At 37.2% G+C, this 27,883-nt stretch overlaps 1 protein-coding gene across 1 annotated transcript in view; it reads right to left on the minus strand.

Moving 5' to 3' along the window:
• SYNE1 (spectrin repeat containing nuclear envelope protein 1) overlaps nucleotides 1-27,883 on the minus strand; it is a 472,071-nt gene that overhangs the window by 266,479 nt on the left and 177,709 nt on the right. The window contains 15 exon segments of the mRNA XM_043592628.1: nucleotides 1,462-1,615; nucleotides 3,590-3,756; nucleotides 4,967-5,090; nucleotides 5,498-5,688; nucleotides 7,458-7,556; nucleotides 7,957-8,184; nucleotides 11,309-11,459; nucleotides 13,408-13,568; nucleotides 17,358-17,498; nucleotides 18,271-18,441; nucleotides 20,011-20,178; nucleotides 22,838-23,002; nucleotides 24,649-24,757; nucleotides 25,378-25,586; nucleotides 25,788-25,946. Of these exon segments, the coding sequence (XP_043448563.1) occupies nucleotides 1,462-1,615; nucleotides 3,590-3,756; nucleotides 4,967-5,090; nucleotides 5,498-5,688; nucleotides 7,458-7,556; nucleotides 7,957-8,184; nucleotides 11,309-11,459; nucleotides 13,408-13,568; nucleotides 17,358-17,498; nucleotides 18,271-18,441; nucleotides 20,011-20,178; nucleotides 22,838-23,002; nucleotides 24,649-24,757; nucleotides 25,378-25,586; nucleotides 25,788-25,946 (2,397 nt within the window).

The following is a 27,883-nucleotide window of genomic DNA, read 5'->3' on the forward strand; positions in this document are numbered from 1 at the left end:
CACTGAGTTAACAAATGCTTGATGGTTTTACCCTAAGGAAACTCTGGTTGATGTGACTGATTTATGAGCTTGTTTTGTTGTAGAAGCTGAGTGACCACAGATGAGCAAAGACTAGAGCAAGCTGGGAAGAATCCTTGCAGTTGTGCAGAAGGGACCAAAAGTGATACAGAGTAACCTCTATGATGATATACCCCTCGACCTCCCCCAGCTGGTCATGCTCACACCGCCATCTAATGAACATGTGTCCCATGAAAGACACAATTCCTGAATGCACAGCTCAGAAAGGAGAATACCTCCCTTGTCCCCTATATCCATCTTAACTCCTTATCCTTAAATGCACCCAACCCCAACCCTCTGGGGAGACAAATCTGAGCCAGCCTCTTATCTCTGTGCTTGGCAATAAATCTTTCCCTCTGCAAAAGCCCAGTGCTATGGTATTTGGTTTTCTGTTGCATGATGGCAAACGAACTCTTTTCAGTTTGGTAACACTTTTGAAATATAATCATGAAGGAAGAGAGTGCCCCATCTCCCTGTCTCTTTCTAGGGTAGGAGCCCAACTTCAGTGGGCATCTTGCTCTAAGTGATAAAACTACTTGAGGTCATAACGATATGAGCAAGTACTATTCCTCTGGGGAAATCCAATTAGCAAAGCTGGCACAAAGTGAGCACTCAATAAATATTAAATGTTTTATCATTAAATATTGTTATAAGTTTATTATGTAGCTTATCTCCAACTACCCCAATACTTGATCAATATCTGATTTTTTAAATATTTTTTTATGCCAGGATAGATATTATACATAATTTATAAATAAGGAAAATAAATCGTGAATTTTAAATAACTTTCAAGCTAAAGAGTAATTCAGAAAAACTGTATCATTAAAGCATTGGAATTCACTATTAGTATGATAGGGAAAGAAGTCGGATGTTCAACCAACTGAGCCACTCAGGTGCCCCTAGTCTCGGCCATTCACTTTTGAATGCCCCTTCTCTGCAAAGACAGCTTTCATACTATTCTTGCTTTCTGATCTTAAACTCTAATAAGCTTGTGCCTGCTGCCCATTTTATTCTGTGTCCACCTCTTCATTCTTCAAAGCAGCGAGACAAGGAACCCTGGGTCTTAAGGTAAAAAATCCTGCAACATTTGTTTTCAACATTGGAACGAAACAAACCAAGAAGTTTAAAAATGAACATTCTTGTCCCTTTACCCTAGAAATCATTTTTCGAAGTAAGTGTCTTAAGGTGAGTGCCTATTTTATCTGAAGTGATTTTATCCGCTTAATTGATCTGCATAACATATTGTCTGGACCCATATGCTCAATTATTAAAACATTTGCATATGAATGCAAGGTTAACTTGCTGTCAAATGGTTGGATATTTGAAAAAAATATTGCTTTTCTTTATAATTCAAGGACTCTCTTTTATGAATAAATTCTTTGATCTTAAAAGAATGCACTTTACCTTGTGCCTAGCAAATGCTGCCTGATGGTCTGTTATGCTTATCTCCGAAGTAGTCTGTAATTCACTGAGAAATAGCTTAATCCAGACAGAAAAGGAAAGCAGCAGTTCATCAAATTGCTGGTGTTCAGAGACCACAGACTGAAGAAAATTAATCCTATGTAGAGAAAGGTGTTAAAAGTTAAAACGTCCCGCAGATGAACAGAAAAAGACAATGACGTATTTTTGCAGTAAGTTTAAATGAGGGCAAAAGTGATGTGGTCATACATACAATGACAAATCAAGACCCTACAATTCGCTCTCTAGGTAACAGCCAGGAATGGTTTTAATGTAACCAGAACATTATCTGCCAAGCTTAAACATGGAGGCAATTTCCTGTAGCACCTAGGAAGGTGAACTCCAAAACCAAAATTGTGGTCTATGAGGGACCCACATAGTCAACTTCTCTGACCTCATCTGATACAGCCCTGCACCACACTGCGACTGCCTCAGTGGAGGAATACCATGTGAAGCAAAATTCTAATTACCATTTTTTTCCTGTACACAAACAGCTTGGGCAAAAACAATAAACATCAGCAACCCTTCCCGTTTCGATATATTTCAACCAGTTTGATCATTTGCCCTAAATGTAAAACTGAAATTTTGGACTGAGACTCATCAGAAATGCTAATTTTTGAGCACTTTGAGGTTCTTTTCTTTCTTTTTTAAAAATTTTAATTCCAGGGGCACCTTGGTGGCTCAGTCCCTTAAGCGTCTGACTCTTGATTTGGGCTCAGTCACGATCTCACGGTTTGTGAGTTTGAGCCCCACATCGGGCTCTGTGCTAATCCCTTTGGATCTTTTGTCTCCCTCTCTCTCTGCCCCTCCCTTATTAGCACTCTCACACTCTCTGTCAAAAATAAATAATAAACATTTAAATAAATAAATAAATAAACAAATTTTAATTCCACTATAGTTAACATACAGGGTTATATTAGTTTCAGGTGTACAATATAGTGAGTCAACAACTCTATACATTATCCAGTGCTCATCACAATAAGTGCTCTTAATCCCCTTCACCTATTTCACCCATTCCCCCATGCACCTTCCCTCTGGTAACCATCAGTTTGTTCTCTATAATTAAGAATCTATTTCTTAACTTTGTCTCTTTTTTTTTTCTTTGCTCATTTGTTTTGTTTCTTAAATTCCACATATAAGTGAAGTCATATGGTATCTGTCTTTCTCTGACTTATTTTGCTTAGCATATACTGTCTAGATCCATCCATGTTGTTGCAAATGGTAAGATTTCATTCTTTTTCGTGGCTGAGTAATATTCCATTGTATACATACCACGTCTTCTTTGTCTATTCATCTATCAATGGACACTTGGGCTGCTTCCATAATTTGGCTGTTGTAAATAATGCTGCTGTAAACATAGGGATGCATATATCTTTTCAAATGTGTTTTTGTATTCTTTGGGTAAATACTCAATAGTGGAATTACTAGATCACATGGTAATTCTATTTTTAATTTTTTCGAGGAACCTCCATGCTGTTTTCCACAGTGACTGCACCAGTTTGCATTTCCACAACAGTGCATGAGGGTTTCTTTTTCTCCACATCCTCGTCAACACTTGTGTTTTGGATTTTAGTCATTCTGACAGATGTCATGTGATAGTCTCATTGTGGTTTTGATTTGCATTTCTCTGATGATAAGTGATGTTTAGCATCTTTTCATGTATCTGTTGGCCGCCTCCACGTCTTTGGAGAAACGTCTGTTCATGTCATCTGCCCATTTTTTAATTAGATTATTTGTTTTTTGGATGTTGAGTGGTATCAGTTCTTATTAAGTTCTTTACATATTGATATATTTTGTTTGTAAGTTCTTAATATATTTTGTATACTAACCCTTTATTGGGTATGTCATTTGCAAATATCTTCTCCCATTCAGTAGGTTGTCTTTTAGTTTTGTTGACTATTTCTTTTGCTGGAGCACTTTTATTTTTTAAATGATAAAGTAATTTTTCCCCCATCTATACTTATCTGAATAGCTTGGTTAAGTAAAAGCAAACAAAACTCTGTTTTCTTACCTTATATGCTAACCATTTTTAAAAAAGAATGATATAATTTATTTTTTTTTTAGAAAACCCAACCTTTTGCTAATTATCTGTGGCAAATCTCTCCATCTCTCATCCAACTGCTCCAAATGTAGTTTCATCATTTTCACATCATCTTTGGAGGCCACTGAAAATAGTGATTCCTTCAATTGCAAAAGGTTGCTATAGACTGAGGCCTGGGATACAAGTTCGTTTTGCAGTGCCTGAAAGAAACAGAAAACATTGTAGATCTCATCCCAGCATGATCAACTAAGAAGGACCATGTGACACAGGTGGTTGTTGTCCAAAGGCTTTGCAAAACAGAAGTCATTGGGACCAGGCCTAAAGAGAGTTTTTATTACCCGATTGAGAATGAATTTGCTTAACCTTTAATGAAACATTTAACATGCTACTAAGTCCTGAATTCGTTTTCTGAAGTCTGAGTTCTATTGAGTTAGGCAACTTTCTTTCTGCAGAATTGCTTTCAAGATGAAGAAACGGAGGAGGTCAAGTGAATCAAAGAAAAGCTATTGTTAAAGAGAAACAATGCATTTCTAACAATAATAGAGATGGAATTCTGGGTACCAGGAACATGGTCTCCCTCTTCCTTTAGAGACTATATTTCCCAAACTGGGAAACTTTAAGGCTCTTCATTTTGTTTTCATGCCACAGAATGACTTATTTTTAATCAGGCAACGAATCTCTGAGGTGCTGTGAGTGGTGCATAAAAATTGTGGTTCCCATCTAATACGAGATGGAAGATAAACACTCGTAACATGGCGTTGAGTGGGATTATAATGTAGCGTGGCACATAGCAGATGCTTGTCACCATGCTTTTTCCCCTCCTGAATGAGGCCAATGTGTGTGATACAAGCAAACGTGCTACAGGTTTCAGAGGAAGGAGTACATAGCCTGTGGATGGCAGGAAAGATCATAAAGCAGACCTGGGACCTAGGCTGAGCAGGACAAAACACACACAGCCAGACTGTGTGGATGTACAAGGAATGTTAGAGCACAGTGTGAGGCAGTTTGGCAGATACTGTGCCCGGATGCAGGGATCTCAGAGCCTTCAGCCCCCTCCTGGTCCCCTAACCCACATAGCACTTACGTTCTGTGTAGAGATGTGTAGGAATAGTTTTATATGGCCAGATATCTTTGTGTCATTTTTAAGAAAAAGAGCTGTGACTTCCCTTCTTAGAACACCTTATGGTGTATTTTTAAAAAAATAAGAACTTGTTTTTCATTGTGGACTGATGATTGCTCTCTAACCTCAGGGCAGGAAACAGTCACTGGGACTGACTTCTCCTTCTGAGGAGCGACTCTTTGGGCGATTAATGAACAATGTCAGTGTACAATAAGACAGAAAGGCAGCAGGACCAAGAGTGTGGGAAACCCTCAAAGTCAAGGAAAGAGAAAATGTGAACATAAACTTGCCTGTATTGATTGAAGTTCACTCTCTACTTTGACTCTGTCTGCAGAAATGTCCATTTCTGGAGAACTGGCTATTGCCTCACACCGCTCTAACCAGGTTAAAAAGGTTGACAATTCTTTCTCTAGCCTAAAGAAAGCAGAGGTGAGAAACGAATTAATCCAAGATTATCATGCCAGAAAACTAAACCTTTCCAAAGTTGCAGGGTCCAACACTAACCATTACAAATAATACAATGTTGGTTACATTATTCCTAGATATGAAGGCAAAAGAAGAATAAAAAGCCCATTCCCTTCACGTTCATATATGTATTTGTACACACGTTTCTATCTGTGTAATACAAAGGTACATATATATCCTCTCCACTCTCAGGGATCTTCATCATCTAACAAAGACTAAGATGTTCCCATATTAGACACATGAGTTGATGTGTTTTACAACTGGGGTGACTGTTTCCCAACAGCTGGTCCAGAATTTCCTACCTAAGAGTGGCAGTTGAAATCCATGCTGCCAACTCGGGAAGGAAAGTGGCTCACCTCTGCCAGTGGGCCAGCAGGTTCTCCAGCACAGCCTGCCTCTCCTTGGCCCGACTCCGTGTCTCCTCGTACCTCTGCTGCAGGGCCGCGGCCTCTTGAACGGAGGAGGTGGCTCTGTTAGCCACTTTCTGGGCGCTGGCTGAGACTGTGGTCACTGCACTGTTCAGCGCCTCCAGGGCCTGGCAGAGATCCTGAAATGAGGCAAAAGGAAAGCAAAGGAAGCACAACATCAAGAAATGAGGCTTACGTCTTTCTTTGAGACCCGTCACCACCCCAAATTTTCCCTAAGTGATGATAACCAGCAATGTAATAAAAATGACTCTGTCCATGATCTTCAGCAAGACATTGTCAGTGAGTTACTTCATGCATATAGAAGTCAAAAATGAAAATGGAGGGGCGCCTGGGTGGCGCAGTCGGTTAAGCGTCCGACTTCAGCCAGGTCACGATCTCGCGGTCCGTGAGTTCGAGCCCCGCGTCGGGCTCTGGGCTGATGGCTCAGAGCCTGGAGCCTGTTTCTGATTCTGTGTCTCCCTCTCTCTCTGCCCCTCCCCCGTTCATGCTCTGTCTCTCTCTGTCCCAAAAAATAAATAAACGTTGAAAAAAAAAATTAAAAAAAAAAATGAAAATGGAAAGGTTTTTCCCCAAATAAGAATTTATTGCTGTATATCTGAATAATTTCAACTTTCCCTTAACGATGCAGATAATTTGTGAAAATTATTATTCATTTTATGTCAAATACATATTTTAAAACACGCTCTGTTTAATTTGTAAGAACTACATGTAACATGCAATCATCTCTATCAAAAATATATGGGGAGTGATATAGCTGACATGTTTGCTAACAGGAGTGATCATAACAGTGCCTTGATGTTATGTACATTTCATATAAACGCATTTAATCTTCATAAGAATCTTAAGAGTTGTGATCTTTCAATATCCTCATTGTACAGATCATAAATGATGACAGAGAAAAAAAATAATCTGCTTTAAGAAATCTAAATGTTAGAAAAAATAGAATATTATCGTCTCTGGTACTCAGTTATTGACTTAGTTAACTATTTTTTTTAATGTTTATTTATTTATTGAGAGACGGAGAAAGACAGAGTGTGAACGGCAGAGGGGCAGAGACAGAGAGGGAGACAGACAATTCTAAGCAGGCTCCATGCTGTCAGCACAGAGTCTGACGTGGGGCTTAAACTCGAAAACCGTGAGATCATGACCTGAGCTGAAACCAAGAGCCGGCTGCTGAACCAACTGAGCCACCCAGGTGCCCTAAAAAAATGCATTCTTATTTTAAGTATTCAAATGATATAAATTCCACTCCCCTTTGCAGGTATTCCTTTGTCAACTGTTTGCTTTCTATCACTGTAGCCCCTGCCCTAGGCACATTATATGTGTGCATCCATGCACATATATAGGGACAACGTGTATATATATATTAATTAACACATTTCTTTTTAGCTTTTTTTCATGCCTGATTCTCCCCTTCTGCTCCTTCCCCTAAATTTTACCAAAGGCATCTGTCTGTTCCTTTGCAGAACACCTCACAGTAGTTACTAGTTCAGGCACCAGACCAAAAAAACTAGTCATCAGTGGAAGATTAGTGAGAACATATTCTTTGCACATCTGGGTGTAGTGAGTTACAATCTAAAATCTTCTATGCACATGCAGTTTTTTTATGCACATTTAATTTTTTATAATGCCTGCAAGAAGTAACAGAATTTACTAAAGCTATAATCAGAAAAAGTTACATGTCTTAATTATGAGAAATACATTGTAAATGAATACTCCTTTCATATGAATTTTTTAATAAAGATTTACTTGCGTACTTATATTTCCTGTGTTACGTGAAGTATGTTTGATCTGTATCGTTCCCCAAGTACATAAAAATCCTTTCAATTTTAACTGTCATAAAAATATTTACTATGTTTTCAAGCAGGAATTATCAGATTCCTCTTACCATATGTTCTTGGAGAATTTTGTATGTTTCTGTGGCTGAAGAACATATTTTAATTGGATCAGCAAGTTTATCTTCAAATTCAGACACAGACTTCTGGATCTAAAACATTAGTGAAATACAAAAATAATGGTGGGGAAAATGCATGTCAAAGAAGAAAAAGTTATTGAGGAAACAGCATGCCTATCTATCTGGATAACTTTCAATATAATGATACTATATATAGATATATTTTTTAAAAAATCTAAAATCGATGTGTCCCACTGTTTGAAAGGAATAGATAAGCCTTAATGCCTAATCTGAACACAATGTATAATTATATTTTTATATTACCTCAACAAAGGAACCCGTGAATATTTAAAAAGTTGGTCATCATTGACAACTTGGTAAATGATTGGCAAATTGTATCTTCCCTTAGTCTACTCTTTCTGGACTATGTATTGCATTGCATTATAAATGCAATAGGCAATAGTAACTTTAGCACACACAGACCCATTCTTACCTTTCTCAGATTCTCTTCAAACTTTTGCTGCTGAGATAAATGTCCCAGTATTGTTCCTTCCAAACACTGCGCATGCTCTCGGAGTTCTTCCCAGTACCTTCTTATTTGTGTCAACTTGGCTTTGATGCGAGCAGATTCTCCAGTGGTGACAAACTGAGCGAAAGACTGAGCTGCTTCTTCTAGCTCTGTAATGCAGCCGATCTTGCTTTCTGTTTCCTGAATTATGACCTAATATTTAAAACAAGGAAAATGACAATGTAGGCTGAGCAAGCTTGTCTTCCTGAAATAATAGATTACCTGCACAGAGAGAAAATTAGGAGAGATTTTCTTAGCTGACATTTCAACATACTTGGGCTATTAGAGAGCAACTATGAACAAACATCATGTTTCCTGACCTTATTTGGGGAGGAGAGATGTGTAGCGTGTCTGAAAAATACAAACTGATGGTGGTCGTGCTCACGGCATAGAGAATAAAGGGAAATACCTACTCCTGTTGCAGTGAAGTGAGCAAAGAGATGTCCCTGTGTTTCTTTTTTTTTTTTTATTTTTGTAGTTCATGTCTTACCGAAAACTAGAAGTCTCTCTAAAGGTACAGAGAATTCCCGCTTATCCTGTGAGTTATGCCTTGTAACCAGTAGATCTGGGGAGCATTGTGTTCCAATAACTCATAGAAATGCTAGTATTGACATTCACTCAATTTCCCTCTAACTTGGTTGAGTATTTCGTATTTTCCCAAGGCAAAAGCTTTTCTGATTCCACTCTTACCTAAAACCAGCCTTTTCAAATTTATCATCTAGTCTTTATGCCAGTGGTTTCCAAATTTGGAATATATTAGGATCACCTGGCCCCCATCCACAGGGACTCAGACTCAGCAGGTCTAAGGTAAGGCCTAGACTTTGCATTTCTTACAAATACCCAGGCGCTGCTGCTCCTACTGATGCGGGCTCCACTCTGAACCACTGCCTTACCCATTAGCTGTGGCCTCTACAGTGAAGCACTTAGACTATAATTCCCATTTGGAGCGGGACGATCCTTTATGTATTCGCTAACACGTGAAAATCACTGATGGCCACGAAGGATGTGGGTGCGGGAAGGAGATATGTCTATCATATCCATAGAGGCTTATTTATGCGTAAGAGAATGAACATGATTCCTCTGAGAAAAAGAGCCAAATCTTCCAATCAAATAAAGCCAAAACTTCAGACAAGTCTCAGTTTCAAGTAAGTTAAATGGAGAATACAACTACCCTAGGGAAAAAAAAAAAATGTGTGACTTATGTCTACGTGAGACAACAGTCAGAAATAACTTGCCTAGATGAGACAATCAGGAATAATTTACATCAGATTAGTGCCAGGTGCTCATCACTTATTTATTTTTATTTTTCATATGCATAACTACAGCGGTATCTCTAATAAAGATTTGTTATTTGAACATGAACACAACCTTTCTTTGTTTTGCTGTTTTTCAAGGTGATATGTTGTAGAAAAATTACTCATAAATTCAACAAATATGTATTTACGTCCCCTAGGTGCCAAAAAGGGTTTTGGGTGTCTCAGTGAAGCAATCTTCATTAAGACCGAAGTTCTTAGATTTTAGAGTAATACGTGTCAGCAACAAATTCATAAATGCAAACTATGTAATCATACTGTTGGATTCTAATCCAAAAAGGGTAGATGGAAGATGGACCCAGTGTATCTTTTGTAAATTATCAACTAAGAATAGGAAAATCAGTCAATTTAGAATAGCATGTAATGAAACATAAAAGTGGGCTTCTAGATAAATATCCTTGTGATAATGCAAATACTTCATAAAGGTTAACCCTAAGGTTGTTTTCAAGTGAAATGCTATGACAAGTGTTACCTTATTTCTAATATTTCCTATATCATCTTTGGTTTGGAAACAGAAAGTGAACCTATTAGCCTAAATCCACAGTACTAATGTATTCCACACCATCTTTGCTTATTTCTAGCAAAAACTTTTTTCTATTATTCATATTCATTTGATACATTTTAGACAGTTTACAAAATGCCATATTGGCATATTAAAATGTCTTTTTAATCTAACAACATGGAAATCTACAATTGAATGTTTATATATTTAAAAATAAAATGTGTAATCATTTCATTTCCCAAAGAGTAAAGAGGTGATGACATTTGATCATTGATATAGTTCAGAAGTCCTGGAAATGAATTAAGGTTGAAATAACAATAAAATGAATTATGGCAAGAATAAACAAATTAAAAAGGGTATGTCAAAAATTTTTGAAAGAAAATTTTTGATAAAACTATTTAAATGTGCTATTCTTTGTTTTCTTAGGATGTAGTGAAAGGGTTAAATGATAACTTTTAAAAACGGCGTTAGAGATTAAACATATTTCATGAATACTTCTTAGTGGATCGGCATCTATTTTCCCTAGTATACCACCACACAAGACATTAACAGATTCCATACACCAGATTCCACATAGCCTTGAGTGCAAAAGATGTGTGATAAACCAGGATAATCTGCACGGTAATGTAAGCTTAGCTAAGCACCATCGCACCCTTCCGCAGCGCACATGGGAATGACTTGTTCTGAGCCACACTGTGAAATACCTTGGTATTTATATTACTATTTTTAATTGAATGAAATGGCAGTGGGTTTCCCCTTCCAAAAACATGAGATTAGATAGAAAAAGAAGTGGCTGCAATTTGTAAGTGTGTCGTGTAAAAAATGTATCAAAGACAGAGAATTCACGTCTTTCAGTCCTTTTCTTCTTAAACTATTTGAATGAAGTGAATAATGACAGTCTATGCACATGGTTATTTTAGAGCTGGGAGAGCTAAAGTATCAGGGCATCTCAGTTTGTGCCCAAAGGCCTTCATACATGAAAGCATTAGAGCAGTAGAGTCTGATTGTTTCACCTACAGAAAGTCATTTCTCCTCCTTGTGGTTTGGGAGGGTAATTGCCACTAATACTTGAGCTAGACATTTGGAACAATACTTACAGAGTACAGTTGTAAATGATGAATACATTTCATGTTGTATAAGTGAATCAACAGAACACTCCAGTGGGGTTAATTCAAAATCAAGGAAAAGAATAATGTAACCATAAAAACATTTTAATGATATTGCACACAATGCTGACTTTGAATGCATAAGTCAGAAAATAGTAATACATAATTCCAACTATAAAGTGTTGCCCAGTATCAATCAAGACCTCTTAGCTCATCATTTTGTGTGAATTGAATTTTAATAGAGTCACATAGCAATGAGAGATTTGTCGTGGGGCCAACTAGCACTTGATGAAATGTAAGAAAGGAGTTCTTAAAAGCTAGACATGGATTATAAACGTAACGTGTGATCAGGTCACCTTAATCTGGTTGATTTGCATGTCCATGGCAGATGATGAAGTTTCCAAGGCATTGAGTTCTTTTTCTTTCTCAGTTATCCAGACGGACAGGGTCTCAAAATTATTGCCAAAATGATCCCACTTGTTTTTCACCATTTCCATGGTTTTAATACTAAAATTAACCAAATTAAGTAAAGAAAATGCAGTATTTTAATAGAAAACAACAATACAGTTTCCTTTAAATTACCAGATGAAAAGAGAGTGAAGACACTTGTGACCATGTCCAAGTTGAAACTATTGGAACAGGAAAAAAATGCACATTCGACCCGAGTACTGAGTCCTCATGTCTTCCTATCTATCTCCTCTGAGAATGAGCATTTAACGAGGTAGTATCTACACTATGTTATGAAAGGAACTGTGCTTCGAACAAAATATTGCTGGGTCCAAAGGGGTTTGAATCCAGGTATAATCTAGGTAAACTCTACACATGACCAGTAGCTGCCAGGACTTTCAAGAAGCCGCCCACATAGATTCCACTGCACAGAGCCTTTTAGCAGTCTGGATTTTGTGGACAAGCTCCTTTTGCTCTTAGAGCAGAGATCTGCAGGGATGCTCTATACTCAAAGATCTTTATAAAATGCATCTTTATGAATCAAGATAGAGATTTTAATCTGAATCCCATGTTGCCTTGCAGGAACTGTTTTATCACTAGAGTCAAACCTGCAATTTATAACCTATAATGATTTGTAGCTATTCTTAGACGTTTGTACAGTCTTGATTCCAAAAGACTCTTATACTTTCTTGTACATGAGCACCCTAACTGCTTTTAGAAAATTTGGGCTTTATTTCTTATAAATCTAGTGAACAAAATTTCAACTATAGATATTCAGTTTGTATTAGCTACGCGTATATAATCATGTGATTATGGCTTTTAGTTTAGAAAAAAGACTAAGAAACTAACAGTGTATCATTAAACGGATAAGTCCTTGGGTTAAAAAAAAAAACTGAAAGAATTTCCCTGTTTACCAAAAGGCACTTGAAGACATCAAGAAGAATGCAATGGCATCATTGAATGTCAAATTAAATAATATTGCAGTCTCAAATGTACACCCTGGATGTGCCTAATGCTCTCATCAGTACAGGTAATGCAAACTAAGTTATGTTGCAAGTTGTCATATGAGACAGATTCAAATGGGCATTTCTAATAAAAGTAGCTTCTTTTCTAACAAACTCTAAGTTTCATTTTTTTCCATAACTTGATGGATAGTATTTAAAATAAAGTTCTCAAAGTTTTAAGTCCTAATTTCCTTTAGACTATTTAACAAATTTTAAAGTTTATGCAGATGTACAATGTTAATTTCAAGGTGTTACTAGTATTCAAAACAAGTTTCACATATTAAAATTCACCTTAGAAATTATGTCCTCTATCTTAAGAATAATAGGTGTTCGTGATCTGCCAGTAAAGAACTTTGAATAAAAATATGCAGCCATATTATTCTGAGGAACGTTGGCCGTATCTTCACACATTTTCCCCCTCCAGATTTTTTGTGTGTTTATTTTGTACATAATAGCATACCATAGGCAATATTAAATGTTTAAAAGTAAAATAAATTTTTGAAGTTGAGTTTCGGAAATAGTATATCAATCAGTGACAATTCAAATATTGAGGCACTGTAAACAAGCTCTGGAAACTTCTTGGAGATGGAGACACTTGGTCTGTGTTACCTATATTTAAGCCTAGCATTTACACAACAAAAGTGTCTCTTCTTCTTCCTCACTGGTGACAGCAGAATACTGCAGTACAAAAATTATCTTAAATACTGGTTCTTTTTTTGAGATTGTACGAAGGCCACAGAATTTAATAGATACGGCTTTCTCATGAACAAGATCAGTTTACAATGCCAAAACCACATCCCTCATACTTTTTCTGCTCTATTATATAGATGATGGTTTTCTGTCTTGGTGACACTTCCTTTTGAACTGTGAGTTGCTTCCTCAAAACATGCTGAAATACACAGACACTTTGAGATTTTAAAAGAATGTTTTGAATACAATATACAGGAAAGGCTGTATGAAACTTTATCTCAGAGAAGAAAGTTTAGGACTTGTCAAGCACATACTCTTCTTCAAGTGTGTCTTCTAATTTTTTGACTTGCTCTTTGATTGTCTTGGCCTGCTGTTGAAGCAGCTGCTTATTCTTGGGCCCAAGTGGTATCTCGGAAGCTTCCTTCACAAGATTCTCAGCCTGGACTGCAATACCTTCTGTTCGTTTAGAAAACTCCTAGTAAAAGATAATATAATTGTTAGGAAGGCATCTGCTATTAAATTCTACCCTCAAATAAATTGCACATCCTTGCAGAATCTCTACCAGAATAGATGGATGGATAGATGGATTCATACCTGTATGAGTATTAGAATATAATATTCTTAGCAATAAGACCCGACTTATTTTCGTCATGGCCAGAATAGACACTTCACTAAATTATTTTCATTTTATATACACAGTCAAATATCTACCTTCATAATTATCCAACAATTCTCACAAGAATGTTTTCCATTGTTTCCTGGTTTGGGTTTATTGCTTAGAATTTAAGCTGCATTATAATAACTAACTTACCCACAAATATGTTAGTGTATTATGGGCTCCGTTCAGGCAATGATCAATAGTGACTGATTTTTTCAGTCTTAGAGATAAGAGAGTTCTAGGCCAATTAATATAAGTACTTATTTATTTAACTGAAGACTATTTTAGTCAATATGGTGTATCACTGATACTTTCCCATAAAGAAACATTTTGTTAACTAATTCCCTGAAAAGAGAGATAATCTGATCTGAATGCTGTTAAATCTTATTGACTACATAGCCACACACTATGCGATGAAAAGAAGGTAAGTTCTGAGCCAGTCAAACCTGGAGTAGAACTCTGGATTTGCTAATTACTAGTTGTTTGACTTTGGTGAATTATTTTTCAGGCTTTCATATAAAATTCAGATAGTAATGGTTTTCTTGTCAAGTTACTGTTAGCATTTTATTAGCAATTTCATTTTGAAGTGCGTGGCACATGGTTTAAAAATTCACACACTGATTTTCATTAACAGCAAACCACTTCAATTCAAAAATTAATTTAATATGGTTGAGGCACTGGTAAATTTGAGCTGTTACCTGAATTCTGTCAGGTAAATGTATTGAAAACTGAATAGCAAAGCTAATCCCAGAGATAATCTTGTGTGAAAAAAATCTTGTGTGAAAAAACTAGTGTCTCATTTCTTCTCATGTAAGAGAAGCTCACAGGAGGTTTTCATTTTGATCATAAACTTCCCTCCTCCAAAATAGGTAATGAAGAAATCTGATGTAAATAATGTTCAAAGGTAAGACTTCTGATAGCCACCTCTTCCCACGGAGATCCTCCTAGAATTATTACATAATGCCACGTAAGATAGTTACTACATAATACTATTGTATCTTCATGCTTGAAAGGCTTAAAGTCCTCATAGAAATATCAACATTCCTTCAGAGAGATACCCAGCAATTTGAGACAATAAAAATGGGTAAGTACAACTTCCTTTTTATGGCAGAGAGACTTATAATATCCTAAAAATTGGTATTCGCTAATGTCACATTAAATTCTGTGGTTATAAGCATTTACTGTGGCTATACATGAACTTACAGTCAGGTAGATTCAGTTGTGAAGACTGTGAATTCCATCATAATCTCTCAGAATCCCAAGAACAGAATCAAAATGTAAAATAGTATCCCTTCCCCTCCTGGTGATTCCCAGAGCCCAGGAAAAATCATGGAGAAAGTGGAATTATGTTTGCAAATGCTTACATGCTCTCCATCTGAGAGCCTTCTGTAGGAGCTATGCATTGGGAAAGAACAATGCAGAGGAGGAATCCAAAGGACAGAACGATGTTGACTGAAACCAAATTAAGCCAAAATAGAATAATGTTATAAGGCTTTATCTCTAAGTCCTAAGAAGAAAACATATGAGTGGCAGTAGGATACAGCAGGAAAGGACAGACTCTGGAGTCAGTCAGGTCTGGAGTTGAAACCACGCTCTATCCTTCACTAGCCATGTGATCTTGAGTCACAGAACTCTGAATTTTCATTTCCTCATCAGTAAAGCCTTGCTGTGAAGAATAAACATGGTATTGCTGTGAACTCCCTACCACACGCTGGTGGACAGAAAGCACTCAAGTTCTTTAGCACAACCACTCAAGGGCTACAACTGGAATGAACACTGTATTAACAATGTCAAGTGAGCAAAGAAGTGGAGGACAATTATTCTAGATGACGTGTTTGTGTAACAGCGCATATCAACAGTAAAGTAGCTCAATTTTTCAATGAAAAATCTAGTAGCTAAAGGTTTATTCTCTGGACTCAGACCTCTGAGGTTTGATTCCCAACCTTACCAGTTAGTAATCCTGAGATCTTGGACAAAATCATTAACACCTTTGTTCCTTGTATTTCCTCATTTATCCAACAGGACTCAAAATGATAACTATTTCTCAGGACTGTTTTGTAGATTAAAGATGATAAACATCAAGTGATTAGACAAGCATGTGTATACATTCAATAAATGTTAACTCACATTATTAAATCAATCCCAAACCATTACTGGCTAAGGAAAATTTTAATAATAACACTAAAAAGGTTATGCTTGTTTCATCTACCGCTGATACACAAATTCAAAGGGATTAGAGCCACAGGGTATCAGAAGTGCTGGATGGAATCTGGGCAAAACACCTCCATGATAATCAACCCCAGAATCTGTTTGTATTTATAAAAGATACCTGATACAGTTTTAATACATAAAATAATTAAAATTAAAAATTAAAATTAAAAGTGATGTTCTCTTTAAATGGCTGATGAAAATAATACAGAATTGAAAAAATCTGTGGCTTTTTAAGACTTTAAACTCCTCAGTGAGTTAATGTTACCAGAAATAATACAAAATTGGCAGTATGAGAGACACAGAAGCCCTTTCTGGTAAGAGAAAAGAAGCACAGGGATTACTTGTTATTAACCAATGAACATGAGTCTTCTTTCTTATACATTGGCTAACACATTAACTCACTCATTCTATTAACCCAAAACGTGTGCAAAAAGACCGAAAGAGCCCGTACAACTCTCTAAATACTTCCTACAATTTATTGGTCTACTCTGAGCATCTAAGGTATTTGAGCTTATAGGTTTGATCTCATGAAGCACACCCACTAAATATTCTCTGTTGGATGTCCCACTGGAGCCTCAACCTCAATCTGTCCTAAACTGTGTCAGTCATCTTCCTCAACTGACAGCTACTCCTTCAAGTTCCTGTCTCACTCTCATTGCGTCTGTTAGGCTCAGAACCTTGGGGATCCTCATCTTTTCCTTTACTCTCTGTCTCTTGCGTCGGTTACCACTGCCATCTCCATTACCCTGACTCATGTCCACGTTAATACGCACACGCAATAACTTTCTAATTGGATCTCATGACACCAGTCTTACACCCTTTCAATTTTCTTAAAAACACTTAAAAATGCATCTCCCTAAAGTACGGCTCTGATCACGTGGCTCTCTTTCTTAAAAACCTTTAAGGGCTCCATGTTGCCTAGCAAGTAATGCTTTAGACCTTCACGTGTCTTTGTGATGTGGTCAACTTTCCATTACAATTGTACTTGCGCCTTTCTGTTTTAAAACCGAATTTCCATACACTGTTATATTTCTGCCATTTCCCATTAGAAGAATGCTTATTTGCAGTCCCACACTTTGCTTTTCTATGTCTTACTTGCCCTTCAAGTTTCAGTTACAAATATTATTGCCTTCAGAGAGATTTTTTCTAAATGTATCCACCTGTGAAGGAACGACCCATTTCCCACTTCAGTGAAAACTTTCTCTTAGTTCTTGATGTTTAAATATTATGTTTTCATTCCCCAAAGCAACTTGACCAGTGTGTTGAAGAGTGGAAGGTCAACAATAAGTACTGATTACATGAATAATTATAATAATTAATAGTAACAAGGAATAGAAACACAGCTTTTCTTCTGAATAATGAGTACCATGGGATTGCATAGTCATATTGATATACCTTTGTCTGTTCCAATTCTGAAGATAAACTTTCCAAACTGCTAAAACTCAAAAAGCGCTCATGGCTGGAACCTGTTTGAAAAAGGTATCTGACCACTGTCTCTTTGTTTGTTTCAAATCGCTCCCACTTTCTTAATGTGACCTAAATTTGAAAAAAAAGTAAACATATCATGTTATGGATTATCAAAGCATGTCACAAAATACTGTTCACATTTCCATTCATTTGTTAGGCTGTCAACTTCCAGTTAATTCTCTTCATATTTCATGTGGTTATGCTGAACAAAGATGATCTTAATGTCTCCTATAAGAATTTCACTCTGAGTTTCAATTCACCTACAAAAATCGGATCTGTAGACTAGCACCCTGAGTTTTCTACCAGCTGTAAAGTCCTATGAATCTAAGGATATTGCTCAAAATGTAGATAAGGGATAAAGGAAAAGAGAGCCTCCCAGTCTCTTTCAAAAAAAGAAAAATAATAGGGAGAAAGAGAAGAGAGGGGAGTGGGGTAGTGAATGAGCAGATAGCAACTCTTCAGAAACTTTTTAAAAGTGTCAAGATCACAACAAAGCATAAACATATGGCTGCTGGACTGCACAGAAAAGTGAAACGATCCAGTGTTAATTCCTGGATTCGGACAAGTATGGATTAAAATTCTGGCTTTGTTACTGATTGCGGCTCTGTGACTTTTGTGAAAGTCCTCAATCCCTTTCTTTTTAAGCTTCCATGTGGGCAAAATGTGCTAATTCTAATACCCATCTAATAAGGTTAATGTGACGATTACGAGAGATAACTCATGTTAAAAACTTAACACGGCCCTGGAACATCAGAGGCGGGAACAAACGTTTGCTCCCACTAGAAGGAGACATCACCTGTGACCCGGAAGTTAACACCGCCCTAGACTTCCGGTCTCCTACCTGGATGCGGCGTTCCTGCTTCTCTCTGCTGTGCTCCATGCTGTCCAGGGTGCTCTCCAGCTTCCGCAGCTCGTCCCGGACTTGGCCGGGCATCCCACCTTCTCCTTGCTGAGCCTGTGCTATCTGCTGCTGCACGTCTCTCTTCTTCGCAGAAATCCTCTTTGTCTTTTGCTGGAAGCATTTGTTCAACAGATGGGGATAAATGTTACTCTCTGAGCGGCTAAGCAGGGACAGAAACACCAGCACTCTAGCAGAGGTACAGAAAGGTAAAACCTCTCGGCAGTGTGGGGCCAAACTGTATTTCAAAAGTGAACTTGAACAGTTAAAATGGCAATGGGGACTCTATGTTGATCAAAATGGACATTATTTGTAAATATTTTGTGTTCTTAATGATAAACAATACAATTAATTTGGTCTTGGGTGTTTTAACTGCGGACAAATTTGAACATTTCACATTTTGTGTAGAAGGCGGGCCCTTTCCTCTGGAAGGAATTTGGTGAAACTATTCATTTGACCTGATTCTCCTTAAAGAATTATTTTTTGCCCCAAATCACAAAGTCTCAACTCTAATTTTTTTAAGTCATTCATGCTGTAAAAATGCTGATATTAGGAGATTTAACTCTGGGGTATATTCAGATTGATAAACCTGCCGAGATATTTTGGGAAAGCTATGTTTTAAAATAAACTTTTTATTGAAGTATAATGTACAAACCTCAAATCCATAGCTTATGAATTTTCACAAAGTAAACAAAGGCATATATCCAAGCATGTGATCCAAGAAATGTGAACAGTTTTAAAATATTAATGTAAATATCTGTACTCTCACATTTCTCTGACTTAAACTGACACTCAAACACAACTTTTACAATGATTGAGACTAGTGTAATACCAAGCATTATGTTTTCTTGTGCTCACAGCCTTTTTATAATTATTAAATAAATCTATAAAGCCTAGAGACTGCAGTGTTACATGTACTCTTATATATATATATATATATATATATATACACACACACACACACACTGTTAATGCATACACTCTTAATGCAACTTCCATGTTTATATATTATCATATATAAAATTAGCTAACATTTTGCTATACGTTGTTAGCCAGAATTTTGTTATTAAAATATTTTATTTGAATCATTCTTCTACTTATATTGAGTTTGGCTAGTAAGTTGGCTCAAATTGTTTATTATCAATACATGTACCAGAATTTCTTTACTTCCAGTTCTAATCCTTCATAAGAGGATACTATTCTGAAAAGTCTGGTACTTCATGTGCTTTATAATTTTCCAAACTGAGATGTATTCAAAGTTGTAAATCGAAGAGCAGGATTTTAACCTTATGACAAAGAATAGTGATCTTAAATATGAAGCACTTTATCTCTATGCTTTCCTTCTCTGTTACGAAAAGGACAAGTGAGCAAGTTTTATGAAGGTTTTCATAACTCACTCAACCAACTTTCTCTCTATAATATTCCTTGAACTTTTTGATATCATTCAATCACTTGGGCTAGGAATTTATCTTGCAGGCTCTTCTGAAATGGCTAATACTGAACAGAGAACAGAGGTACAAAGTTTTTGTTTTGTTTTGTTTTGTTTTAACCATTCAAGTGGATTCCTTCCTGCACCCCCTTCCCTTTGCCCTCATCCTGTGGACGTACATTTCCCTTGATCTCTCTGGCTCTGTCAGTGACTAATGAACTTCACATAAGTGCCTTGGATAAAGCGCGTCCTACCTGGTGATGAAGAAGTAATTGCTGTGCTTCAAACAGATTTTCAGTGTCCAAGATCTTCTCAGCTTGCTCCTGGACTTCTTTAGAGTCAGAAATCAACTCTCCAAGGGAACTTTTGACTATTTCTTTGTACTGGACACAGTCCCCAAAGTTGCTTAACATCTTTTCAACCTAGATTTTCATGAAAAATTGTAACTCATATGATGCTCATGTAATCTTAAAGATTTTAAGAATACATGTAAAGTCTATCTCAAGAACTTAAAATATATACACAGATCTCTAACTTTTATTCTTTCATATACTTTTGAGGTTTATTTAGTTATTAGTAAACTGACATTTATGTGAATTGCAAGCCTCATTTGAGGTGGGCTCTGTGCCCACTCAACCTGGCAATTGAGGCAGGATAACAAAAGTGGGTATATTGTATCTATTATCTCCTGGATCCCTTTAATTACAATCCCATGACTGAAATCCAATTATAAGTTATAAAAGTGCATTATAAGAAAGTTGAATCCACCCTATTCAAAGTAATTAGAGAAAAAGTTTGGGGCGGGGGGTATTAAAAGAATATTGAAAATGCAATTCCAGTATTTTTACATAACCATAATGTAATTTCTAATTTTGTGGCTATGTAGTGAATTCTTTTTCCTAAATTTTAAGCTTTCTCTTCTGTCTAATTTCTGCTTCCTCTAGTTCAGTGTCACCAGCATCTTTTCTTTTCCAAGCCAGTCGTTCTCCAGCTTCACTAAGATTTTCACGTTGTGCACCATTTGTGTTCCACAGAAGCTTTCGGTTTCTCTTTCTCTAATTTATCTCTTTCTTTGACCTGCTTCTGCTCTGAGTTTGGCCCAGGTAACCTGAGTGTGCTATTTTTCAAACAAAGCAATAAGACCCATGAAAACCACAAACTTCAGATCTCAGTAAATCACAGCTCTTGTGGAAAGAAGTGATTCACCATTACATATTGTCAATCTACCCACAGCCTTTTTTGCCTTACATTGGACAATCGCAAACACTTCGTGTTCAACAATAATTTAAATGCTAAATGGATTGATAATCACAGGATGCACTGAATGTGTCAAATCCATCTTTTAATATAAATCTTTACATGAACAACATGAATGTTTTCCATTATTCTTTCTTTGCTTTTACTAGTGATGAAGTAACATATAAAGGTATGAATATAAACTATGCAGAAGTTTAAGGTAGATGAGTGTGCAAAGAATTAATGTGTCTATTTGTTAGAGATAGATTTTTGCTACAAGTCCCATGGGCAATGTCATGAGAGTACTTAGAGGATACAGTAAATAAATGGGTTTGGTAAAGTGTTAGGGAGACTGATAATTTCTAATTTTAAAGGCTGCCAAAGTGTTTTATGTGTGTGTGTGTGGGGGGGTGGAACAAAATATAAACTCATCTATCGATGTAACTAAAACTATTTGTTAGGTCTTGGATCAAAGATCACTGGCACATATATTTATTTTTTAAAACTATAACCATTATTTTTGCCCTTACCAGCTTCTTTATCAAAGAAAGAATAGAGAAGAATGATGTCAGAATTTTACTTAAAGTATGGCAGTGGCACCACTATTGTCATGAAAGATGGTTATCAAAAGGATTGAAATAACTCATGTTCCAAAATTTGACTAATGCTATCACTCTTTTCAATTAGTCAAAAATTCTTAAGAAAACTGACACATAATATCAAAATTTTCACATAAAACTAAAATCACATGCAGTTCAGAGTATTTTGAGCTTACGAAAATTCACTGCTAGAGTCTCAAACAGATCTACATGCATTGAAAATATAAAAGGTTAGTTGATCAAACTGTTAGATTAAGGACATCTACAGAGAATTCCAAATCTTTACAATCAGGGAACTTTAAGCCATCCAGATGATCATTTTTCCATGCAAGTTTATAAATGACTTTAAGAAATAATAGTAACAGTCTATTCAACTTTCCATTCTTACATTATCTTCGCGTGCACAAACTCATTAGACTTGCATGGCAATCTGGTCAGTGAAAATGTTCTTGCTGAGGGTAGAAAGGGCCCTACCAGAAATGAAGGAGATAGGTTTGTGTATTTTAATCCACAGAGGAATATAAACACTGAAACGTATTAATAAGAAGTTTAAAATGAGTAGCTCTTGGGATTCCTGGGTGGCTCAGTCGGTTGAGCATTGACTTCAGCTCAGGTCATGATCTTGCAGTCTGTGAATTTGAGACCTGCATCAGCCTCTGTGCTGATAGCTCAGAGCCTGGAGCCTGCTTCAAATTCTGTGTCTCCCCCTCTCTGTGCCCCTCCTCCATTCACGCTCTGTCTCTCTGTCGCTCTCTCTCAAATAAACATTAAAAAAAAAGTTATTTCAAATGAGTAGGTCTTGCATAAAATAGATTTTACTGGTCTGTTAAAATGGAATATTTTATTATTATCAACTATCAGTTATTAAGCATTTATTGTCAGGCACTGAGTATAGGTGCTATAGTATAGTATAGGCACTAGTAGGTTTTATTTTTATTTTTATTTTTTAATTTTTTTTAAACGTTTTATTTATTTTTGAGACAGAGAGAGAGTAAGAGTAAAAAGTGTGGATCTGATAAGCTTTATACTTTAGATACAGGTTATTATTCTGAATTAACATATCCAAGAATGACACCAACCATAATTCAAACATCTTCCCCACTAATCTTCATATGAATAAGTATCTTCACTACTGTGTTTCAACTATACTTTATATAATTACTTCTTAAACCACAACCCAAAGTAAAAGAGCCTTCCAGATTTCTCACCCAGAACTGTCTATTTAGAGTATCAGTAAATGGTATACCTCTGACAACAAAGCTATGAGAGCCTTGAAAGAACTAGATAATTTTGCCAACTCATCTCCTTGCTTTTGGGCTTCATTCTCAGAAGAAACTTCAATTAAAATTTTAAGCCTGGATTTCAGCCAGTTGAGAGTCTCACCCTTTGTGGTAACACCATTTCTGATCTCCTGGAATGAAAGAACAGTTTTGATGAGCAAAATACATTGTGAATCAAGAAAGGACTCAGCCTAAGAAAGTTCACACGGTGGAGGTAGGAGAACCAGGCGTTTGTTCATCAGTAGAGTGCCTGCTGATTTCACTTTTCGTTTACATCTTTAAGGAAAGTCCCTAAGTGCTAGGAAAACAAAAAACAAAAAACTTTCCCAATGTCAAAACCTGATATGTAAAAATCGAACCTCTCATAACAAAAAGCTAACTAGATGCTTAGTTCATAACTAGATGGTCATATATCTATAGATATTCCTTTGATCACAAATAAAAATGCCTCTAAAAGTACTATAGAAAAATATGTGATACCAAAATTGGAAATGATATATTATCTTATTTTCTGTTAGCTGGAAGGAATATGATATTTTTAGAAAAAGAAAAAAAAAGGTTGAAAGAGCCCTTTTTTTAATGAGCTGATTTCTTTTTGTTTGAAGAGTTTAGTTGTTGAGTATTATTATGGATGCCCTAAAAATTGATTTTAACTTAACTGACTTAGATTCTATGCCTCATTTTTGTGACTTGATTGAAGTCAGTTCTCCAGATAGAAGGATGTGCAAATGGGAGCACAGCTCTAATCCAGGAAGGGAGGGCTTACTGGCCAGGACAAGGCCAGAGATATTCTGGGGCCTCAGCCCTTGTAAGATCTGGGAACTGTGGGAGGGATGAACTGGGAAGCCTCTCCCTCCTACACACGCTCCGGGGGCATGAGGAAACCCAAGGTGCTGCTACAGAGGACCTTCCAGGGCACATTCACACAAACAGAAAATGACCAGTTCCACAACCAAGCGATCTCTTCATTCTAAGATGTGAATTTTTTTTTTTGGTACTATATAATAGCAACCAATGACAAATAGAGATATCCTCCTATAGGTAGAGCATGACATTATTGAGGAGCTCTAGCATTTACAGGGATTATAAATTTACTAGAAAAACGTGGACCTCAGAAGATAGGAATAGAAAGGAAACACGTTCTCATTAACAGCTACTGTGTGACTTGCATGAGCTCAACACGCTGAAAGATAAGGATTTGCACAATGGCGTGTGCCTATAAGACAGAATAGGCCATGCTAAGGAGGAGGAGGTTGCTGTGGTCATTCACAGGATGCGAACTGGGTTCAGGCTTGAGGTTCTGTCCGCTGGCTCCGTTTATCAGGCTGTACCCACGCTCACAGAGCTGATCCGATCCAGACTGAATGTGACATGAGAAATGATGCTTAGAGACCTTGCCCAATTCCCTCATTCTGTGAGCTGCCTTTGGAATGGCTGAAAATGTATAAAAACCTATAGTGTTCTTGTTTTTTCCGCGACAGTTCTTAAATCTCTGCTGTGTTATGTGCCCACGCATGAAATTTTCCTCTCAAGATTTCCCATTAGCTAAAGATGTATTAGAGGTACCCCTGAGTATGACTAAGTCTCAAAGCTAACAACAATTCAATAGAGAATCCTCCATACTTCTTCTCTACAGTAACATGAGGAGACTTCTTTTTAAGACAGTTTTCGAGAACTTAATTTTTTTACAGAAAGAAAAAAAAATATATCATTTGTCTACCATTAATTTTCTTATCAGTGAAAATTTTCCAGTCACAAAATATGGCCCAGAACTAACCTCTACGGCATGTTTAATCTCTCCATGGTTGGCGGTATCGATGGGCTCATTCTTAAACCCTTTCAATTGTGTCTCCTTTGCAGATATCCAAGATGAGAACTCAGAAATTCTGAAATAACACAAGTATCTTCTTATTAAAGGGAGAAAATATCCCAGTGGTTAAAATACATTTTCTCTTTTGACTTTATTCATGGAACTTTAACCATCAACTGATTAGCAAGTCAAGTAACAGATTTTCTAGGAGCTGTTCCTTTACCATGAAGCTTGGGGCAGGGGTGCGCCTCTGGGCACTTTTCACATAGAAGGAAAGAGAAGGCAGAGTAGATGGAGTTCAGCTAAGGAAAACGATGTGTCCCAAGGCCTGAGCACGTGGAGGAAGGAAGCACCTGAGGTCTGGCCTCTTCTGTCTCCAGCAGATGGAGACAGAAACCCAGAGGCAGAGGCCCCCCCTCTAGTATTATGAGGGAACCGGGGAGCAAGGAACTGCAAATTTGCTTCAAAGAGATAACATCTGGGTCACTCACAAATAAAGTGCTTCACTCTGTTTCTGACTGACGCCCATTTTTATTAAATGAAGCATTTTTATATAAGAGCCTGGGCAAGATCGCACGATTTGATTTTCTTTATTGCTGAAGACAACACATGCATCATTACTTGTTTTGCACTGATCTCGGAATTAACAGTATTAGGACAGGTCAGATCCGCCTCCAGAAAGAGTTCCACAACTACCTTCTAGTGTAGTCCTTCCACTTGTCCCGGTCTTCTACGAGCTTCTTGTAGGTGGCGTCAATGGCGGCTCTGAGCTCTTTGAGAGTCACGTGACAGGTTTCAGGTGTGTTCCTTACTGGGTCCCGGACGGGGAGTTTCAGACACAGTTCTTCAATAAGCTGTAACCTTTTCTCACAAAGATGATGAGGACCTTTGTCACTGAAGAAAATCTAATGAGCAATAAACGTTTATATAATCCCTGTGAGGATCCACACAGTACTTTCCTAGTTTCATAGAAGATTCCCATTTAGTCTACTTGTATCAAGTAATTAAGCTATTTCGTGTTTTCAGACCCAAACCAAAGTACCGGCTGTATCCTTTAGGTGACAATGTGACTTGGCGTGCCCGCGCGTGGGGTGTGTGAGACGTACCCTGTGCTCCTTAAGAATCTTTTCACTGCCTTCCTGGGGCACCAGCGTGGTCTCTCGATCCAGCTCAGTTCTGCATTCTTCTACAGAAGCTAGGAATCTATTCTTCTCCACATCAATCTTCAGATGAAGCAAATGATATGGGGCTTCTCCTTGAAGGTCCTACATCCCATAGGAATATTTTAAAACTATGATACCATTTCTGATTACACACATTTTCAACTGAAGTGGCAAAAACCATAAAATATTCCCTTGGGGTCCGATGTGATTTAATCACTATCGTCTGCACCTGGCCATTGTGCTTTGTACACTTCCAAGTAAGTATTGGGACCGCAATGAATCCTTTCTGCCTGGGGGGCACATGTTTCACAGGGATTATTCTATTTAATTGTTACAACAGCCTCACACAATATTAATATTCCTATTTTACAGGTCAGACCACTGAGGCTCAGGGGTAAGTAGAAAAGCTAGATTTGAATCTGAATTTAAATCACGCCCTGATTCCATATACCCTCTCCCCAGCATATGTCTTTTTTAATTCTGTCAATGACCCTGTGAGATAGGAAGAACCTATATTACACTCACTACACAAAAGGCGAAGATAAGAAAACTTTTATTAGTAAAAATGCCAGGGTGAAACAGCCCACACCTGTGACTACCTGCCATGTCTCTTTCCTTAGAGCATTCCTCAAGTAAACAGGGCAGTCAGCACGCAAGCAACATGAAATGTTTTATGTTCTTTCTGATATAAGAATAAGCTATATGATTACCTTCAGGCTTACAATTATTAGTTTCAGCTAACTTGTATCCTATGGTATTTATAAATTTTTTTAATGTTTATTTATTTTTGAGAGACAGAGCACAAGCAGGGGAGGGGCACAGAGAGAGGGGGACACAGAATCTGAAGCAGGCTCCAGGCTCCGAGCTGTCAGCACAGAGCCTGACGTGGGGCTTGAACCCACGGACCTTGAGATCATGACCTGAAGTGAAGTCGGACACTTAACTGACTGAGCCGCCCAGGTACCCCTATGCTATGGTATTTAAAAGGTTACTTTTAAAATAAAATACTAAGATAACTGATGAGAAAGATGATCTGGGGCTCTGGAAAGACTAGACCAGATTATATCCTAGAGAGCTTAATGTTATGAATGTGTGTGTGTGTATAAAATAAATACAGCTTTCATTTAGAATCTCTATTCTATAATACATTTATGATATTTTAAGTTTTAAAGACATATTAGAAAACTTGGGTTTAAGGATTTTTTAATTTTCAAATTTAGCAAGTAAAAAATTATGTCCTTAACTGAGTTTTTCCTATGCATAGAGCTGATTTTATAGCCTATGTTACTGAGATGGAGAAAACAAAAAAAATCCAGAGATTCACAAAACCTGATGGAAAGTGTTTTGGTTGCCTATCTTTCAGACCCCGTGACTTCTTCATATAACACACATGAAGTTCGCCACTCCCTGTGACCTCGTGATAGCACTGGTCAACCTGTTGCTAGAGTAGGTTTTCTCCAGGCTGGGGAAGACAGCCTTCGATTCTGAAATCGACTTCCATGTGATGAGTCCAGTGTGGGGCACTCAGGTTAGACCCGCCAAGTGGATCCCTACATCCCCAACTTCTGTGCTTTCTCTCCTGCTCTCTCTCTCTTCCAGTTCCTGTTACTCCTCCCTCCCATGTACCCCAGACCCCTGCTGCTTCTTTAAAATCCGAGCTCAAAACTAGTTACTTGATTCACTCCTTTCCACTCCCCAAGTAGGCCCACTTCTCTCTACAAAAGCTTTCATATGTATTACTTACACTTTTGGGGACTTATTATATATCGTACTTTCATTATCTGCAACTAATTATCTTCCCCACTGGACTCGAAGCTCTTTGGGGAAATGGATCATGCTATGTTCATGGCTGAGTCCTTAACTAATAAATGTTCATATTTACATTTCTGAGGTCGTAACAATCTAAACCAGATGGTAAAATCCTTGAAAACAGCAAAATGTTATTATAGTATCTCTACCATAATTTATTTAAGTGGGTTTACTGATGTTGCTGAATAAGTTAAATGCCCTTGTCATTCCTATCCCCAAACCTACGCAGG

Source organism: Prionailurus bengalensis, chromosome B2 (assembly GCF_016509475.1).
Source record: "Prionailurus bengalensis isolate Pbe53 chromosome B2, Fcat_Pben_1.1_paternal_pri, whole genome shotgun sequence".
Taxonomy (NCBI): domain Eukaryota; kingdom Metazoa; phylum Chordata; class Mammalia; order Carnivora; family Felidae; genus Prionailurus; species Prionailurus bengalensis.